The sequence below is a fragment of the Enhydra lutris genome, unplaced genomic scaffold (assembly GCF_002288905.1).
Source record: "Enhydra lutris kenyoni isolate GAN:26980312 unplaced genomic scaffold, ASM228890v2 scaffoldscaffold42, whole genome shotgun sequence".
NCBI lineage: Eukaryota > Metazoa > Chordata > Mammalia > Carnivora > Mustelidae > Enhydra > Enhydra lutris.
Genome location: NW_019154126.1, coordinates 14,939,613 through 14,960,797, shown reverse-complemented (window position 1 = coordinate 14,960,797; position 21,185 = coordinate 14,939,613). Strand labels below are relative to the sequence as shown.

The 21,185-nt window shown below is 34.6% G+C and overlaps 1 protein-coding gene and 1 pseudogene across 1 annotated transcript in view; one reads left to right on the top strand and one right to left on the bottom strand.

Annotated features, from left to right (window-relative positions):
- Positions 1–21,185, bottom strand: part of LOC111155517 (coiled-coil domain containing 7) — a 403,110-nt gene that overhangs the window by 231,474 nt on the left and 150,451 nt on the right. Inside the window, exons 17-18 of the mRNA XM_022515688.1 lie at positions 15,717–16,011; positions 14,787–14,859 (exon numbers count right to left, since the gene is read on the bottom strand). Coding sequence (XP_022371396.1) covers positions 14,787–14,859; positions 15,717–16,011 — 368 coding nt within the window. The remainder of the gene's footprint in view (positions 1–14,786; positions 14,860–15,716; positions 16,012–21,185) is intronic.
- LOC111155591 lies at positions 3,493–4,015 on the top strand (annotated as a pseudogene).

Below are 21,185 nucleotides of genomic sequence, written 5' to 3'. Positions count from 1 at the left end.
TCATGACTTTATGTAGAAAACCCAAAAGACTCCACCCCAAAATTACCAGAACTCATGCCGCAATTCAGCAATGTGGCAGGATACAAAATCAATGCACAGAAATCAGTTGCATTTCTATACACTAACAATGTAACAGTAGAAAGAGAAATTAAGGAATTGATTCCCTTTACAAGGACATCAAAAACCATAAGATACCTCATAATAAACCTAACCAAAAAGGTAAAGGATCTATATTCTAGAAACTATAGAGCACTTATGAAAGAAATGGAGAAGGACACAAAGAGATGGGAAAACATTCCATGCTCATGGATTGGAAGAATAATGTTAAAATGTCTATGCTGCCCAGAGCAATCTACAATTTCAATATCATCCCTATTAAAATACCATTGTCATTTTTCAAATAGCTGGAACAAACAATCCCAAAATTTGTACAGAATCTCAAAAGACCCCGAATCATCATGGGTATGTTGAAAAAGAAAACCAAAGCAAGGAAGGGCATCACAATGCCTGACTTCAAACTGTATTACAAAGCCGTGGTCACCAAACAGCATGGTATGGGCACAAAAGCAGGCACATGACCAGTGGAAGCAAGAAATGGACCCTTAACTTTATGGTCAACTAACCTTTTACAAAGCAGGAAAGAATATCCAATGGAAAAAGGACAGTGCTTTTAATAAATGGTGTTGGGAAAACTGTAGAGACACATGCAGAAGAATGAAACTGGACTATTCTCCTACACCATACACAAAGATAAACTGAAAATGGATGAAAGACTTAAACATGAGACAGGAATCTATCAAAATCCTACAGGAGAACACGGGTAGCAATTCCTTTGACCTCGGCCACAGCACCTTCTTGCTAGACACATCTCTAAAGGCAAGGGTAACAAAATAAAAAATGAACTCTTGTAATTTCATCAAGATAAAATCTTCTGCAAGGCAAAGGAAACTCAACAAGACTAAACGGCAACCTACAGAATGCAAGAAGACTTTCACAAATGACATAACAGATAAAGGTCTGGTATCCAAGGTCTTTATAGATCAACACCCAAAAAAACAAATAATCCAGTCAAGAAATTGGCAGAAGACATGAACAGACACTTCCCCAAAGAAGACATACAAATGGCCAACAGAGACTTTGAAAAATGCTCCTTATCACTTGGCATCACCAAAATACAAATCAAAACCACAATGAAATACCTTACACCAGTTAAAATAGCTAAAATTAATAAGACAGGGAGCAACAAATATTGGCAAGGATTGGAGAAAGGGGAACCCTCTTACACTGTTGGTGGGAATGCAAGCTGGTTCAGCCACTCTGAAAAACAGTATAGAGGTTCCTCAAAAATTTGAAAATAGAGCTACTCTATTACCCAGAAATTGTACTACTGGGAATTTGCCCCAAAGATATAGATGTAATGAAAAGAAGGGGCACATGCACGCCAATGTTCATAGCAGCAACATTCACAATAGCCAAACTGTGGAAGGAGCCAAGATGCCCTTCAACAGATGAATGGATAAAGAAGATGTGGTTCATAGATACAATGGACTACTACTCAGCCATCAGAAAGGGTGAATACTTACCATTTACATGACCAGGATGAAACTGTAGGGTATTCTGCTAAGTGAAATGAGTCAATCAGAGAAAGACAATTATCATATGGTTTCAGTCATATGTAGAATGTAAGAAACAGTGCAGAGGTCCACAAGCAAAGGGAGGGAAAACTGAATGGGAAGAAATCAGAGGAGACAAACCATGAGAGATTCTTAAGTATGGGAAACAAACTGAGGGTTGCTGAAGGGCAAGGGAATTGGGGGAAGGAGTTACTGGGTGATGGGCATTAAGGAGGGCACATGATGTGATGAGCACTGGGTGTTGCACGTAGCTGATGAATCACTGAATACTACATCAAGAACTGTAGATGTACTATATGTTGGCTAATTGAATTTAAATAAAAAAAAGAAAAGGTACTCAACATCATCCAAGAAATACAAATCAAACCACAATGAAATATCACATTTTAGAATGTACATTGTCAAAAGGATAAGATATAAGTGTTGGCAAAGATGTGGAGAAAGAGAACACTTTTATGCTGTTGGTAGGAATGGAATCTGGTATAGTCATTATGGAGAATAGTATGTAATGTCTTCAAAAAATTAAAAACAGAACTACCATATGATCCAGCATTCCCACTCCTGGGCATATATCCAAAGGAATTGAAATCAGTATCTCAGAAAGACATCTTCACACCTATGGTCACTCCAGCATATTCAAAATAGCCAAGACATGGAAACAACCCATGTCCATCAGACGATAAAGTAGATGTAGTATAGGCATGCAATGGAATAGTCAGACATTGGAAAGAAGATTATCTTGTCATTTGTGACAATCTGGATGAGTTTGGAGTCAGAATTGCAAGTGAAATAATCCAGATAGAGAATGACAAATACTATACGGTTTCACTTATATGTAGAAGTTTTTAAAAAGTCAAACTCGTAAAAACAGAGATGAGAAGATAAGGAAATAGAAGAAAAGAGAATGGTAGTTACTAGACAGTAAGGATGGGGAACTTGGGTTCCCTCAGCTGTCTAGGACACTACCAAAGATAATCAATTCTCTCTTACAGTATACATCGTAGTGAGGAAGGAGTTCCATGATGATGAGAAGGAAGAGATCACAAGAGTGGCAGAAAGGATTCTCAAAGGGCATAAAATGGATTCAATTCCCACTGATGCACTATAAACCCCATCTGCAAGCCAACACATGAGCTGCTGGAAACAAGTGGGTCTTAAAGCCTGGAATTTTAAAAATCAGCAGGCTGGGCTATAGGAGAGCTTGAAGGGCAACTGCAAACTGAGACCTCACCTTTAAATATCCAGTTTGGCAAACAGCCCATGGACATACAGCTTGGTAGCAACACTTTGAAAGCTGCCAAGGGCTTATGGGAGGGAGAGTTAGTTACTGATGTCAGAGTTTGCTGAGGGACTTCTCCTAGAAGAAGGAGAAGGCAGGTGCCATTTTCCCCATCTCCTACCCCCCAGCGTAAACACACTGCCACCAGTGGAAACCAGGACTGCAGGCATTCACTACTTAACTGTCTTACACCAAGCCCCAATCCCTCCAGCCAGGCTATTATTCAGAACAGAAAAAGAGTTCCTCAGACAAACAAAAATTAAAGGAGTTCATGACCACCAAACCAGCCCTACAAGAAATATTAAAGAGGACTCTTTGAGTGGAAAATCTGTTAAGATAAGCTTTCTATAAAAAAAAATCAGTCAAGAGATTAACAAAATAAAATAATGTAAAATATGATTCCTTATATCTAAATTGTGGGTAGGAGAGGAGTAAAGAATGGGTTCAAATTTCTGTGACCATCAACTTAATATAGACTGCTACATACAGAAGGTGCTCTAACCATAAATCAAAAATCACTAATAGTTTTGTTTCTAGCCACTGAGGCATGCAGATTCAGTGTTGCAATCCAGCAGGAAAATGTGGCCTTTGTTTATAAAAGAGACTCACATAATGTTTGAGGTAATAGCAAAGTACATTTGGGAGACTCTTCAGCTCCTGGTCAATAGGCCCAATGGTACCTACTGTTTTCAGGCTGCACAATGACCAAGTGTACTACATGAATGAGAAGATCCTGAAGTTGGCCAACATCTTTGGCACAGCCTGGTGTCAAGGGGCACCTCACTAAGAGTCACAAGATCCAGTTGCACATCACAGTTGTGGATTACCTTGCATCCTATGCCAAGTATAAAGTGTGAATAAAGCCTGGAGAAGAGCGGTTCCTCCTGTATGGGAACCATGCGTTGAAATTTAGACTGAGTTGAATCACTAAAAATACTTGTCACCAATAGAGGTGGTGTATTCTATAGCAGACATCCCTTTGAATTTTGGGGTTGCAGCAAAGTATGCACAAGACTGCAGGAAAGCTGACCCCATGGTAATTCTGGTATTTCATCAGGCAGACACCAGGGAATATGTGCAGCATGAAGAGACACTGACTTAAAATGAAATCATTGTAAGGACTTACGCTGTGTGGAAGGATCTTGCTTTGTTTCCCGTATCTGTGTAGGCTCTAGTATAATATCGAATTCCATCAACAATGTAACTTCTTTAAGGAATTCTTAGTTTAATATTATATCTATTATGGATGTATGTAGGCTAGACTGTTATGCAGAAATGGCTCAAAAATAACATTTCAGATCTTTGTGTTTGTGACTAAATAGAATACTGCATTTTATATTTGAATCAGAAAGTTTTGGTCTTGAGTAACAGGCTCTAAAACATTGGAACTCAGGAGAAGAAGGGGAGGGGGGTGGGGGGGTTTAGGTGAGCCTGGTGGTGGGTATTAAGGAGAGCATATACTGCATGGAGCACTGGGTGTAGTGCATAAACAACGAATCTTGGACACTGAAAAAATAAAATGAAAAGAAAAAAGAAAAAAAAAACAGTTTATTATTGATGTACTACACCCTGGCTAATTGTTTTTAAATAAAATAAAAGTTTTAAAAAAGAATAGCTTATTGTTATCTGTGACAACACTGTTTTCCAAACTCATAAGAACACAATGGATTTCTTCATTATTTATTAATATGATGAAAATTAACATATTGCCATATCAGAATTATAGGCCATGTATGGGATTTTACAGATGAAATTTGGATAAAATAATAATAGCAACAGGGGCACCAGGGTGGCTCAGTCAGGTAAGTATCAGACTCTTGACTTCAGTTCAGGTCATGATCTCAGGATCCTGAGACTGAGCCCTGCAAGTGCTCTTCACTCAGCCCAAAGTCTACTTGAGATCTCTCTCTCCCTCTCCCTCTGTGCCTCTCCTTGCTCATGCTAAATAAATAAATAAATAAATAATAAAATCTTTAAAAATAATAATAACAGCAATTTGTTCTGCTAATTCTTTATACAGTAGGTGTTGTGTGGAGGAAAAACTTGGGAGTCAAACCCCAGTTCTAACACCTACCAGCTATATGGCCTCAGAGGAGTCATTAAACTTTAATAAGCTTAATTTTCTTCTTCTGTTTCAAAAAACAGATTTAATAATCTACCTAAGAATGGTTTTTAGAATTAGAAATCATGTTTATAAAGCACTTAGTACAGTGCCTGGCAAATGATCAGTGTTAAATAAATGGTAAGAATCATTTATATATTGCTTATACTAGGTATTTCTATTACTAAGAGTAAGATCTTATGAGTATAGTTTATTTATATATCTTGGTTCTTGAACTTTCTTTTATTTAGATGGCTATATAAATAACCATCCCAGGCTAATGTTATTTTCATCACCTTGATGTCTTAAAACGTGTCCCTTATGAACCTTTGCTTACCTGATTGAGCTAGACAGAAGGCACCAATCAGAGACCCTGAAATAAGCACCTCCACCCTCCCCCATGACAGCCAAAAATTATTTTTGGAATTAAAAAAAATTTTTTAAATGAAAAAATTCCACTAAGTTTTAAAAAAGTGCTTGTATTATTTAAAAAAGTCTTTAATTAATATTCTGCTTAAATTCAAAAAAGAACACGAATAGATATACAAAGAATAAAGAGAAATAGCCCAAGTGTATCACCAAAGTAAACCAGCAAAACATGAGAGAGCAAGAGAAAAAAGGATCAGAGAAAAACTACATAAACAGCCACAACTTATAAGTAACAAAATAGCAATAAGTACAAATACAAATGCAATGACTTTGAATGTAAATGAACCAAACATACTAATCAAAAAACACAGAGTGACAGAATGGATAAAAAACAAACAAAAAACCAAGACCCAAGTATATGCTGTTTATAAGAGACTCATTTTAGACCTAGAGATATTTGCAGACTGAAAGTGAGGGTATAGGGAAAAAAAATCAATTGTATAAATGGAGGTCAAAAGAATGATGAAGTTACAGTATTTATGTCAGACAAGATAGACTTTAAAACAAGGACTGTAACAAGAGACAAAAAAAAGACTATATAATTATAAAAGGAATACTCCAACAAGATCTAACAATTGTAAATATTTATACCCTCAACAAAGGAGCACCCAAATACAAAAAAACAGTTAATAACAAACATAAATGAACTACTAATAATATTATAATAATAGTAGGGGATTTTAAGCCCCCACTTGTATCAATGGACAAATCATCTAAACAGAAAATGAATAAGGAAGGAATGGCTTTGAATGACATACTGGACCAGGTGGATTTAACAGATAGCAGAATTATCTATAATAGCAAAACTATGGAAACAGCCCAAGTGTCCATCAACTGATAAATGAATAAAGAAAATGTAATTATATGTGTGTGTACACACACACACACACACACACACACACACACACCATGTAATATTATTCGGCCATAAAAAAGAATGAAATCTTACCATTTGCAATGATATCAATGGATCTAGAGAGTATTATACAAATCAAAATAAATCCGTCAGAGAAAGAAAGACAAGTACCATATGATTTCACTCACATGTGGAAGTTAAGAAACAAAAGAAACAAAGGGGAAAAGAGAGAAAAGGAAAACCAAGAAAAAGACTCTTACCTATAGAGAATAAACTGATGGTTACGAAGGGAGGTGGGCAGGTAGATAGGTGATAGGGATTAAGGAGAGCACTTGTGATGAACACTGGATGATGTCTCAATCACTATATTGTACATCTGAAACTAATACAATACTGTAGGTTAACTAACTGGAATTTTAAAACTTTTAAGAATCATAAGGAAATACATGTATGGTAATGTGCTGCATATATCAAAAAAAAAATCTGCTTGTAAGTAAATCCATGAACTTCAAACCCATGTTGTTCAAGACCCAATTGTTAAAGAAATTAGGAAGATAGCAAATAAATGATCTAATTTTACACCTCAAGGAACTAGAACAAATTAGGGCCAAACATAGCAGAAGTAAGGCAATAATAAAGGTAAGAAAGAAAATAGATGAAATAGAGACCAGAAAAACAACAGAAGAAATCAAGAAACACTAGGTTTTTCTGAAAGATAAACAAAACTGACAAAACTGTAGAAAGACTAATGAAGAAAAAACAAGAATAATAAATAAAATCAGAAATGAAAGAGAAGCGAGTACAACTGACAGTACAGAAATCCACAGGATCGTAAGAGATACTATGAACTATAAGCCAAAAAATTAGATAAATAGAAGAAATGAGTAAGTCCCTAGAATTATACAACCCACCAACACTGATGCAGGGAGAGACAGAAAATCTGAGAGACCAGTAACAAGTAAGGATACTAAAATAGTAATCAAAACCTCCCAACACAGAAAATCCCACAACCAGATGGTTTAAGTGGTAAATCATATAAAACATTTAAAGAAAAACAAATTCCAATCACTCTCAAACTCTTTAAAAAATTTGAGGAGGAAAGAGCACTTCCAAACTCATTGTAGGAGTCTAGTAGTACCTGATTCCAAATGCCAGATATGGACAGTATAAGAAAATTACAGACTAATCTTCCTAATGAATATAAATGCAAAAACTGAAAACAAAGTATTAGCAAACCAAATTCAAGAACTCATTAAAAGGATCATACACTATGACCAAGTGCAATTTATCCCTGGGATGCAAGGATAGTTCATCATACATGAATCAATAATTGCGATATATCACAATTCATTTAATAGAATGAAAAATAAAAATCATATGATCCCCTTAGTAGATGCAGAAAAAGCATTTGACAAAATCCAACATCCTTTCATTATAAAAACCCTCAATGGCTTAGGCAGAGAAGCTCAGGTATAGAAGGCACATAAGTCATCATATGACAAACCCACAGCTAACATTATACTTAGTGAAGAAAAATGTAAAGCTTTTCAACCAAGATCAAGAACAATACACGTGTACCCATATTCTACATAGTACTGGAAGTCCTAGCTAGAGCAATCAGGCAAGAAAAGGAAATAAAAGGCATCCAAATAGGAAAGAAAGAATTTAAATTTTCATTATTTACAGAAGATAAGATTCTGTACAGTTGACTCTTGAGCACTATGGCTTGAACTGCATGGGTCCACTTACATGCATTTTATAAATGCAGTGATACAAATGTATTTTCTCTTTCTTGTTATTTTCTTTACATTTTCTTTTCTCTAGCATGCTTTATTGTAAGAATATAGCACATAATATACATATATACATATATATAACATACAAAATTATATTAATTAGCTGTTTCTATTATCAGTAAGGCTTCTGATCAACAGCAGGCCATTAATAGTTAAGTTTGGGGGGAGTCAAAAGTTATACACAGATTTTTGATTGCACAGGGGTTTGATGTCCCAACCCTTCATCATTCAAGTGTCAACTGTACATTGAAAATCCCCAAAACTAAAAACTGTGGAATATGATCAACGAATTTAGTAAAATTGCAGGATATAAAATCAATACATAGAAGTCAGTTACAGTTCTGTATGCTAATAGTGAAACATGTAAAAAACCAAAAAAGTAAACTATCCTATCTACGATGCATTGAAAATCATAAAACACCTAGGAGAAAATTTAACTGAGGATGTAAAAATATGTATAATTAAAACTACAGGAAGTGGTTGAAAGAAATTGAAGAGGATACAAACAAATGGAAGAAAATCCATGTTTATGAATCAGAAGAGTCAAATGTTATTTAAATCACCATGCTATCCAGAACTATCTATAGATTCAATGCAATCTTTATCAAAATTCCAATATAATTTTTCACAGAAATAGATACAACAATCCTACAAATTGTAGGGAAGTATAAAAGAACTCTAATAGCAAAGCAGTCATGAGAAAAAAGAGGTATCCCCTTTCAGATTCAAACTATACTACAAAACTATAGTGAATAAAACAGTATGGTGTGGCATAAAAATACACATAGGTCAATGGACTAGAAAATGCAGAGTTAAACCTCTTTATATATGGTCCTCTAATATTTGACAAGGGAGACAAGAACATCCAATGGGGGGCTCCTGGGGGGATCAGTGGGTTAAGCCTCTGCCTTTGGCTTAGGTCATGGTCTCAGAGTCCTGGCATAGAGTCCCACATCAGGCTCTCTGCTCAGCAGGGAGCCTGCTTCCCCCCACTCTCTGCCTGCCTCTCTGCCTACTTGTGAACTCTCTGTCAAATAAATCAATAAAATCTTAAAAAAAAAAAAAAAAAGAACATCCAATGGGGAAATTACTGTCTCTTCAAGAATGGTGCAGGAAAACTAGATAAACACATTAAACAAAATGAAATCATACCCCTAACTTACACATCTCACAAAAATTAACTCAAGATGGATCAAATATTTAAACATAAGATCTGATACTTTAAAACTCCTAAAAGAAAACATAGGAAAAAAAGAGCTCCTTAACATTGTTCTGGCAAGGATTTTTTTTGGATTTAATATCAAAAGCATAAGCAACAAAAGAAAATATCAGTAAATGGGTCTATATCAAACTTAAAAATCCTACACTGCAAAAGAAATAATTAACATGAGTGACATCACCAAGATGGCGACATAGGTCATTCTTGACTTTGCTCTCCCTTGTAAGAAGGACAAATACCAGAGAGAAAAATCCTAAAACATGGAGAGGAGGCTAAAGCACTACAGGAGAGACCACTTTAGAACAAGAGAAGTGGCTACACACTGACCACAATGCCCCTTCCTCAGGCCAGTGCAGCACCATACTGAGAAGTCTCTTCTAAGTCTATCATTCCTCCATTGGGGTGAAATAAAAGAACCCAGGGTGGACATCGAACTCCCTAGTATTATGAGTCACTTATTAGGAATCCCTAACACAGTCTTGCCCAATGAGGATTGCAAGGGAACATGAAGGGTTTGACCACTGGGAAACTTACTGTGATGGGGAATCAAAGTGGGTCTTGTAGCAACCAGCTCTTAGATCTAGGCAGACTGATTTCCTATCTGTAGTGCCCAAGTTGTAGGCCCAACCAGAAGTTTTGCAAATCTGTACAGCCCAGAAACACTCAAGCAGAGAGTCCAGCAGGTAGATCTGATAGTTTGCAGAGCAAAGCAAGTGGTCCTATTCAGTCAGAAAACTTGCAGAATGGGTTAGCATGAGTCAAAATCACAAAGAGCCTTTCTGGCCGTGGAGCTGGTTCTCCCTGTGCCTGTGCAGGAAACTAATTTATAGCTCTTCCCACTGCTGAATATGGCCTTAAGTCCAACTGACCAGGGAACCTAACCATACCACATGGAAAGCCATGTAGCCCACCCAACAGCCCTGCTTATAGCGGCACTCGAACAGAGAGTACACCCCATGGCTTTTCCTGTCTGCAGAGCAAAACCAGTGGTCCTGTCTCACCAGTGAATTCAGCACACAGTCTTGGCTGATTCAAGTCCCCAAACAGAATGCAGTAATAGAGGAAATGAAGGGGAAATGATTTAAGGCATTCAGAAAACAAATATAAACTTGGTAAGTTCTCCCTTAATAGCACTTAATTAAACTCTCCAATCAAAAGACAGATAGGTTTAAAGAAAACTGCATAATCCCCTATATGCTGTGTATAAGAGATTCGTTTTACATGCAAAGACATAAATAGATTGAAAGTGAAGGGATGGAACTCTATGTAAATATTAACCAAGAGAGCTAAAGTAGTGTGATAATCAATTTTATGTGTTGACTTGGCTAAGAAATGCCCAAATACCTGGTAAAACACAATTTCTGGGGGTGTCTGTGAAGGTGTCTCTGGAAGAGATTTGCATTTAAATCAATAGCCTAAGATCACCCTCATCAATGTGGGTGCACATAGGAGGGTGCCCTCCTACTGAGGGCCTAAGTAGAAGAGAAAGATGGAGAAAAGTTGAATTTGCTTTCTCAATTTGAACTTTGATATCCATCTTCTCCTGCCCTTAGACATTAGTATTCCAGGTTCTAGGGAGTTCACTTAAACTGGGACTTATACCATCCACAGCCTCCCCGTTCTGAGGCCTTTGGCCAGAGACTAAATTACACCCCTAGTTTCCTTGGTTCTCCACTTGCAGATAGTATATCATGGGACTCCTTGGCCTTCATGACTGCATGTGCCAATTATTATAATAAATCTCCTTTTATAGACCTATATCTGTATCTATATATCTCTCTATATATCCTATGTTTTTCTGTTTCTATGGAGAACCCTGATATAGGTATCTTTATTAATATCAGACAAGACAGACTTAAAGTTAAAAAATGCTGCAAGGGACAAAGAATCACATTATATATTGGCAAAAAGGTCATTCATTAAGGATATATAAGAACTACGAACATAAGCACACACACAAAAGAGGCCCAAAATATATGAAACAAGCAGATAAAAGATCCACAAATATAGGATTTGAACAATACTACACACAAATTGGACATGACAAATGGCATTTATGAAACCCACAGCTAACATTCTAAATGGTAAAATAGTGAAAGATTTCTCCATTAGAACAAGACAAAAATGTCTGTTTTTTACCAGTACCATTCAACATTGTACTAGAAGTCTGAGCAAGAGCAGTTAGAAAATAAAAAGAAATAAAAGGTATCCAAATTGGAAAAGGAGTAAAACTATCTTTATTCACAGAGGACATGTTCATATATTTAGAAAATCTCAAAGATGCCACATAGAAATTGAATTCAGCAAAGTTTCAGGATGGAAGATCAGCATGTAAAATCAATTGTATTTCTAAAACCAGCAACGACTAATTTGAAAATGAAATTTAATAAAAATTCCATCATAGTATATCAGAAAAAATAAAATACTTAGGAATAATATTACACAAGAATTATACACTGAAAACTATCAAATATTGCTATAACAAACTAAATAAGACCTAAATAAAATGGAAAGGCATCTGTGTTCATGAACTGGGGGGCTTAATATTATTAAGATGGCAATACTTCCCAAGGTGATCTACAGATTAAGTGCATTCTCTATGAAATTCCCAAAGGCTTCTTTGAAAAAAATGAAAAAATTTGATCCTAAAATTTGTATTTAGTTGCAAGAGGTCTAAAATAGCCAAAGTGATGTTGAAAAAGATAAAATTTAAGAACTTACACTTTCCCACACACACTACAAAGCAAAAATAAATCAAAACAGTGTGATATTGACATGTGGATAGACATATACAACAGTGGAATACAATTGAGAGCACAGAAATAAACCCATACATGAAGTTGACTGCTTTTGACTAGGGCACCATACAATTCAATGGAAAAAGAAGAGCCTCTTCAACAAACAATGCTGGGACAACTCAATTTCCACAGGCCAAAAAAAAAAAAAAAATGTTGTATGTATCACTACTTCACATCATATACAAAAATTAACTGAAAATGTATCAATGACCTAAATATAATAGCTAAAACCATAAAGCTCTTTGAAGAAGGCAGAAGGATAAGTCTCTATTATCTTAGATTTGGCAATTGATTCTCAGATATTGACAGTAAAAGCATAGCAGCAAAATAAGAAACAGACAAATTGAGCTTTAAAAAATTATTTTTAGGCATCAAAGGGCATTTTCAAGAAAGTGAAAAGACAACCTACAGAACAGGAGGAAGTATTTGTAAACCAGATGTCTGACAAAACCTCCAGAATATATAAAGAACCTCTACAAATCAGCAACAAAAAGACAAAGAACCCAATTATAAACTGGGTGAAGGAGATGAATACACATTTTTTTTCGAAAGAAGATATACAAATGACCAATAAGCACATAAAAAATGTTTAACATCTTTAGTAATTAGAGAAATGTAAATCAAAATCACAATGAGATTCATTTCATACCTACTAGAATCATTATAATTAAATGAGCAAAGAAAACAAGTGTTGGCAAGAATGTGTATCCTTCTATATTGCTGGTGGAAATATAAAATGGCACAGCCACTGTGGAAAACAGTTGGGCAGTTACTCAAAAAAGCTAAAATTAGAATTATCATATGATCCAGCCTTTACACAAGGAAATGAAGTTCTGACACATCATGGATGAAACTTAAAAACATTATGCTGGGGGTGCCTGGGTGGCTCAATGTGTTAAGCCTCTGCCTTCAGCTCAGGTCATGATCTCAGGGTTCTGGGATCGAGCCCCGCATCAGGCTCTCTGCTCAATGGGGAGCCTGCTTCTCCCTCTCTCTCTCTGCCTGCTTCTTGCCTGCTTGTGATATCTCTCTCTGTCAAATAAATAAATAAAATAAAATAAAAAAACATCATGTTAAGTGATATAGGCCAGATAAAAAAGGACAAATGTTGTAGGATTTCACTCATGAAATATAATAGGCATGTTCATAGAGATAGAAAATAAATTAGAAGTTATTAGGGGCTGGATAGGGGCAGAAATGGGAGTTATTGCTTAATGAATTTCTTTTTAGGGTGATGAAAAGTTGTGGAAATACAGGTGGTGATGGTTCCATAACATTGTAAATATCCACAAAGCTACTGAATTGTACACTTAAAAGAAGATTAAGAGGTGCCTGGGTGGCTCAGTGGATTAAAGCCTCTGCCTTCAGCTCAGGTCATGATCCCAGTGTCCTGGGATGGAGCCCCACGTCCTGCTCTCTGCTCAGCAGGGACCCTGCTTCCTCCTCTCTCTCTGCCTGCCTCTCTGCCTACTTGTGATCTCTGTCAAATAAATAAATAAAATCTTTAAAAAAAAGATGATTAAAATGGCAAATTTCCTTTTAATATATATTTTATCATAATAAAAAATTTTAGTAGACTGATTAAATTCAGGCCAACTTCTGGTTAAAATCTGTAATAAACTTTGAATAAAAGAAAATATCCTGATCACAATAAGGACTATTTATCTCAGGTAACATGGTAACATAGGTAAAACAGTAGAGGAACTCTCAACTCAAAGCACAATAAAAGAGTAATTCTCCAGCACTCTATATTACAACCATTTAATTTTGTTGTAATGTTGTAAAATATGGGTTGATTATAAAAATTTATATGTTGGAAAGGAAGAACAAATTTATCAGTTTTAATATATATTCACATATATACACATATATGTATATATTTATGTATGCATACACACACACACACACACACACACACACATATATATATATATATATATTTTTTTTTTTTAAGAGAGAGAGAAAAGGAACACACTCACATTGGGGGCAGGGAGCCGAGGGAGAATCCTAATCAGGCTCCACCCCCAACACAGAGCCCCAGGCAGGGCTCAATCTCAGGACCCTGAGATCATGACCTGAGTTGAAATCAAGAGTCATTTGCTTAACCAACTGAGCCACACAGGCACCCTGTTTTAAAATATATTACATAAAACACCTAAAGAATCTAGCTAAGAGGCCCCTGGGTGGCTAAGTGGGTTAAGTCTCTGCCTTCAGCTCAGGTCATGATCCCAGAGTCATGGGATTGAGTGGATTGAGCCCTCTGCCTGCCTCTCTGCCTACTTGTGATCTCTCTCTGTCAAATGGATGAATAAAATCTTCAAAAAAAAAAATCTAGCTAAAATATTATTTATGCCACAAATCTTTTTTTCTGTGGTACCCTGATGAGTTTTTGGCATGATATGTTAAAAATTCATAATGCCAAATACTGTTAAGTGATGGAGGCAAAGTTATCACTTCCCTTTTATACAAATCTTAGTTGAAATAAACTCTGGGTAATGTAATGTTAACTCACCAAATTATTTTTTACATATTGGTCAATATATTTCCATATTATGTGATGACTGACCAAGGAGTTATTTTCAAATTTAAAAATGTACTCTCTTCATTTATTTATAATTATACCATGGGAAAACACACTCACATTTTTACCTTATAAAACAGAAAATCTTTTTACCTTGAAATTCTCTTGATACTTGGTAAGTTTGTTTTTCAGTCTTATTTTGTAATTTCTCTTCTACAGCAGCATCCTTAATGACAAAATTTATAATAAGTAATTCAAATTATCTATCTTGGAACTCTAATTACTTTCTCTCAGAGCAAGAATTTTTACTCATATCTACAATGTCACTGCATAAGTGTTTTATTTTTATATCCTGAATGCATCAAATAAAAACATAAGAACAATTAATGGATGTGAAAGGAATTTGGGAACACTTACCAAGCTATATTGTGATTCTCCTCACAAATAATTCCAAATAAATCATTTTAATAATAATTAGGATTCTACTTTAGATTTATATTTTAGTCTGATTAAGTTTCTAGTCTAACTCAAATAACTCATGAAAATTATTTAAGTCACTTTAATAAATTCTATGATAAAAGTATATTATAGATATATGTCAAATATATGCAGCCTTTTTTATCATTTCTCTTTTTCCCCAACATTTTTGCTTTAAGAATTTCCTAATCAAATATTGTTTTAACAAAAACAATTCTGATAATTTTCTAGGCCTTTTTTAAGGTATATAAAACCATTTCAAAAGAACTATGTTTTCACGATTACCTTACTATATAAAAATACTTTTTCTAGATGAATTTCTAGAAATGAAAATTTCCCTATCTCAGCTAGGAATTGTGTATATTTTATCATTAAAACTCTAATTTAAATCACAACTTCTTTGTCAATACAGCTAGAATTTTTTGTTAAAATATTACTCTGATTCTCAAATATTAATTTAAACATCCTAAATATAAAGTATTAAAAGGCAAACTTTTTATTCCCTTTAAATAAGAAAATGTTGAGTTTTAATTAACATTTGCTTAAAATATTAAGAGTCTAGCAATTCAAGGTAAACAGCTTTCAAATTATTTTACTATATCTTACCTTTGAAAGGTCACTACCCATTGGCTTTCTTTTGGTAAGAACAGGAGGTGAAATGAATGATGCTGTTGCTGTTTCATTCCCTTGAAGTGATGTTTTGGCAGACAGTAAATCTTCAATCTCTTCCTTTGATAATAGTCTTGTTAATGATTTATCATGGGTCTTTAATGGAAGTATATGGGATAGGTCTTTATCAGCTGAAACTTCACTTGAATTCCTTAAAAAAGCTGATCCATCTTGAGACTTTAGGATCTGTGAAAGATCTGAAATAGCAGAGCTAGCTCTTTTCTTCTCTGAGCTTTAGAATTACAAAACATCTGGTATTAGATTATGTGAAGAAAATTTTTTATTTGTAACTGAAGAATCATTTTCATAATCTATGAAAATATTAAGCAATCATAATTATTAATTAATGGTAATACAAATATGAAGTTGCTGCTAGATAACAAGTCGAAGATAATATGTCTTCTGGGATTTAAAATAGACAGAATTAAGTAACATTAAAAATACTTAAGAGCTATTCAAGATAATAATAGGCACAGAACAAAAAATATTTGGTCAGACAAAGTAGAACACAAGATGTTTTAGAGGATGTCCTTTAGTCATATTTATTCCAGTCATTTTTCCACAATTTCATTTCAGAATGAAAATAAAAATGAAAATTTCTCTATAGCAGTTTTAATATTAAAAGATCACTGTCTTCCACAAGAGTCAATTTCAAGCTCTGAGTTAGTTTTCTTCAAGGTGATAAGTATTTATTCTTCACCAGTTGGCAGGATCAGCTTATTAGGGTTCCAGAACTAGGGTAACCATATGTCATGGTTTGTCCACACAGTCTCAGTGTAAGTGTGTCCCAGCATTCTAGTTTAGATGATAATTTAAATGATTCAACTACCTATGTTTTATAGAACTTAACAGAGATTTTATAGTTCTATCAAGAGGAACAGAGTTTGATGGTTCTTCGTTTTATACAGCTATTACTCCAGTTAGTATAATTTGCCTAATGTTTATTGCAGTGCCTAAAATAATTTGAATTTTGGTCACACAAATACAAAATTTGACAATGTAACTACTGTCACCCATCCTAATCTGTTACTTTAGGATTAATTTCAAACACCAAATTTTGGATTATAAAAAGAAGGATATGGAGGACAATTCTGAGAACAAAAGTGTAAGATAATTGATGGCTAAAAAGACACAATTTATGACAAACAGACTTTTCTAGTAGTGTTATAAAATGGATTCCAATATTAAAGTAAAGAGAATAGGTGGCTGCCTGTCCTAAATTAAGGATGATATCTCAACCTCAAATATGACTTATTAGTTTTATTAAGTATTTGAATTTAAAATGACTAGTTATAAAATAGTCTAACATTCTCCTGAAACCATTTTTGAAGATGTATCCTAGAGGACTGTTGTCATTTTTCAGCCACTGAAGCATAACAATTGTTCAAGTACATAATATAAATTGATGCTTTTTTACAAACATACCTGCTGCTATACACAATCACCACTCCTGTCACTAATATTACCACGTATAAGTAGAAAGCAAAATACTTTAAAAGATATTGAAATGTTTATTAGGGGATATCATTAATCATTTGCTTCTCCACAGGCAAATGACCCTATTATAACAAAAGAGAAAATGTGTGGCAATATCAAGAACAAAACCTTAAATTCAATACAAAGAATATAATACAAAGTTTATTTATAACCAAATTCCCACATGCAAGCTTCCCCCACTTATATTGGCTCCCACAACCATAAAGGACTGTCATTGCATAACACCATAATACTTCTGCTGAGGGGGGATAAGAATGAAAAATGCTAGAAAGGTATGCAAGCAGTACTGTTCAAGCTCACATCAGCCAAAGAGATATCTCTAAGACATGGAAATAGGCATACTTTCAAGGCCTGATGCTTGTTTGAATGATAAAAGAAAAGAAGAGGAAAAGGAAGAAAAGAAGGGGGAAGAGGAGAAGAAAATAGGAAGAGGATAGAAAGTCTGTGAAAGTCAGCCTATTCTCACACAGAAAATAATAATGATTTGACCAATCCCCATTCTTTGGTAAATTATCCAAAACAACCTAAATATATTTTATAAGTCTTGCTAAATTTGCATCATTTGTCAACCACTTTTGATTAAGATTCTTTCTAGTCATCACTATGTTAAAACACAGAGTATAACAGTATACTTATGAGCATGTATTTCAACAGGTTTAATAACAAGGATGTTAATAACATTCTACATGACAGTCTTCAACATCACTGATGTGATACAAAGATATATATATCTTTATATATTTTATATATACAAAGATATCATATATACATATTTCTTCACATATTTTATATATATAAAGATTTTATATATATCTTTATATATATATTATATATAAAGAATAAATCTCTTGCTTGCAAAAGCATTTGTTTCTTTTTGGTTTTAAAGATTTTATTTTATTTGACAGAGATCATGAGTAGGCAGAGAGGCAGGCAGAGAGAGGAGGAGGAAACAGGTTCCCTGCTGAGCAGAGAGCCCGATGCGCCCCAGGATCCTGGGATCATGACCTGAGCCAAAGGCTGAGGCTTTAACCCACTGAGCCACCCAGGCGCCCCACAAAAGCATTTGTTAATCTGAAGATCTGAGCATTGCCTCCTTTTCTCACCAAGCAAATATATGAATAAAGGCACAATCTGTTATGCATATCATCAACACCCTTTTAATCCATTGTCATCCAGGCAAAATGGAAGATTTCCATTGAATTACTGCCCAACCTGTCCTGAGTTGTTTCATCTGTCTGTATGTTTCAAGACTTTTTTTCAGCTTCCCATGTTAACTCCATCCATTTTCTAAACTGCCAACACAATCCCCAAGGCATGTCCCTCCTCCCTTAGGAAAAAAAAATTCTCTTCAAAATATTGATAAATACACTAAACTTTTAATTATCAACAGAAATATAGAAGAGAATGTATTTGATATTCTTATCTGTAATAGAAGATGTGGGATGTATTTCTATATGCAAGGAAAACAAAAGGTCTAGGATTCAAAGTGTGTAGTACAACCTTAAATGATTCTAGAAATAAACTTCACAGGAAAATTTCAATATAATGAATGTAAAATTAACATTCAAAATTTATCATATTTTGACAGTTTTAAAAATTATAATTATCATTGGTTAAATTCTTCATGGTAATTAGTTTTAGGCTCCTCAACTAAAAAGGAACTAAAACAATTTGAAAAGATTCAATAAAAATACAAATGATTAAAAGCCTGGAAAAATGAAATGTTAAAATACTTAGAATTATTTCATCTAGAGAAAACAAAGCTAGTTGACTACTTAGAAATAGTTTATAAATGTGTAAATATATTTTACACTGAAAATGTTGACTAGGTACAATTAATAGCTACTTTTTTTAAGTTTTAAATTTTATTCCAAGAATTATAGTAAGTCAGTCCTATTCCCAGATGACTTGTGATTTGTTAACATCAAAGGTAGATTACATAGATTTACTTCAAGTGAGGCTAAATTAGGGAAGCAGAATAAGACTAGATTCATGCTATAACATATGTAAAATTAAGTCATATACAATGGCTAATACTTGATTTTCTCAAAAAGGCCATTTCATGTTGTTCAGCATTAGTAGCTAATATTTATCAATTTTTGTTTAATTTTTATTTATCAAGTATTGTTATTACTGAAATAATTAAAAATAAGAATTAAACTTTAAAATAAGGAAAATATATGAAACAAAAAAGGAAAACTAATCTAACACTAGAAAAACAAATCATTTTCACTATGTCTGTATCTTTGGGGTAAATACCCAGTAGTGCAATTGCTGGGTCAGAGGGTAGCTCTATTCCCTCCACACTTTTTTCCAGAGTAGCTGTATAGCTTGAATTCCCACCAACAGTGCAAGAGGGTCCCCTTTCTCCACATCATTGCCAACATTTGTTGTTACCTGTTTTGTTAATTTTTGTTATTCTAATTAGTGTAAGGTGGTATCTCATTGTGGTTTTGATTTGTATTCCCTGATGGCTAGAGATGTTGAGCATTTTTTCATGTGTCTGTTAGCCATTTGTATGTCTTTTTTAGAGAAGTATCTGTTCATGTCTTCTGCCTATTTTTTGACTGGGTTATTCATTTCTTGACTGTTGAGTTTGAGAAGTTCTTTACAAATCTTGGATATCAGCCCTTTATCTATAATGTCATTTGCAAATATCTTCTCTCGTTCCATGGGCTTCCTCTTAGTTTTGTTGACTGTTTCTTTTGCTGTGGAGAAGCTTTTTATCTTAATGAAATCTCAGAAGTTTTTTTGATTTTGTTTCACTTGTCTTTGGAGACGTGTCTTGAAAGAAGTTACTGTGGCCGATGTTGAAGAGGTTACAGCCTATGTTCCCCTCAAGGATTTTGATGGATTCATGTTGCACTACTAGGTATTTACCCCAAAGATACAGACATAGTGAAAAGAAGGGGCACCTGCACCTCAATATTCTAGCAGCAATGTCCACAATAGCCAAACTGTGGAAGGAGCCTAGATGCTGTTTAACAGGTGAATGGATAAAGAAGATATGGTACATATACACAATGGAATATTATTCAGCCATCAGAAAGGATGAATGCTCACCATTTGCATCAACATGGATGGAGTTGGAGGTGACTGTGTTAAGTGAAGTAAGTCAAGTAGAGAAAGAAAATTATCATATGTTTTCACTCCTATGTGGAACATAAGCAATAGCACAGAGGACCATATAGGAAGGGAGGGAAATCCAAAGAGGGAGAAATCAGAGAGGGAGATGAACCATGAGAGACTATGGACCCTGAGAAATAATCTGGCAGTTTCAGAGGGGAGGGAACATGGGAGGGGGAAACAGGGTGATGGGTACTGAAGAAGGCATAGGCTGTGATGAGCACTGGGTCTTATACATAACTAATGAAGCACTGAACACTACATCAAAAACTAATTATGTACTATACAGTGGCTAACTGAATACAAAAAAAAAAAAAGAAAGAAAGAAAGAAAAACAAATTATTGGTTAATGAGGATGATAAACATATTTTCTCTTGCATGGCCCTGACAGATATTTCCCTTTCCCCACTCGGTAGCTTGGCAGAGATTCTCAAAATCTTTCACTGATACCTGCAATATTGGACTGTGACCTCCCTCCACACCCCCTTTTATCAACACGTCTACTTCCCTTTCATCAAGGAGTTTCACAGTTAGAGAATTATCTATTTTTCTCCATACCCCTCTCAATTTCTCTATAAATATATATACTAGTATGTGAAATGGACCTTTCCCCTAGAGCACTTTCCATTACCCATCAAGTTGTCTCTAGCCTAAACATTCCTTGAGCAAAATGAGAGCTTAGAATATTACATGTGTTCTGCTTCTACTCTGCTTGTGAATTTTATTCAATAAATACTATTGTAGTATAACAACCTAAATTGTATACTTAGTTGTATATATCTG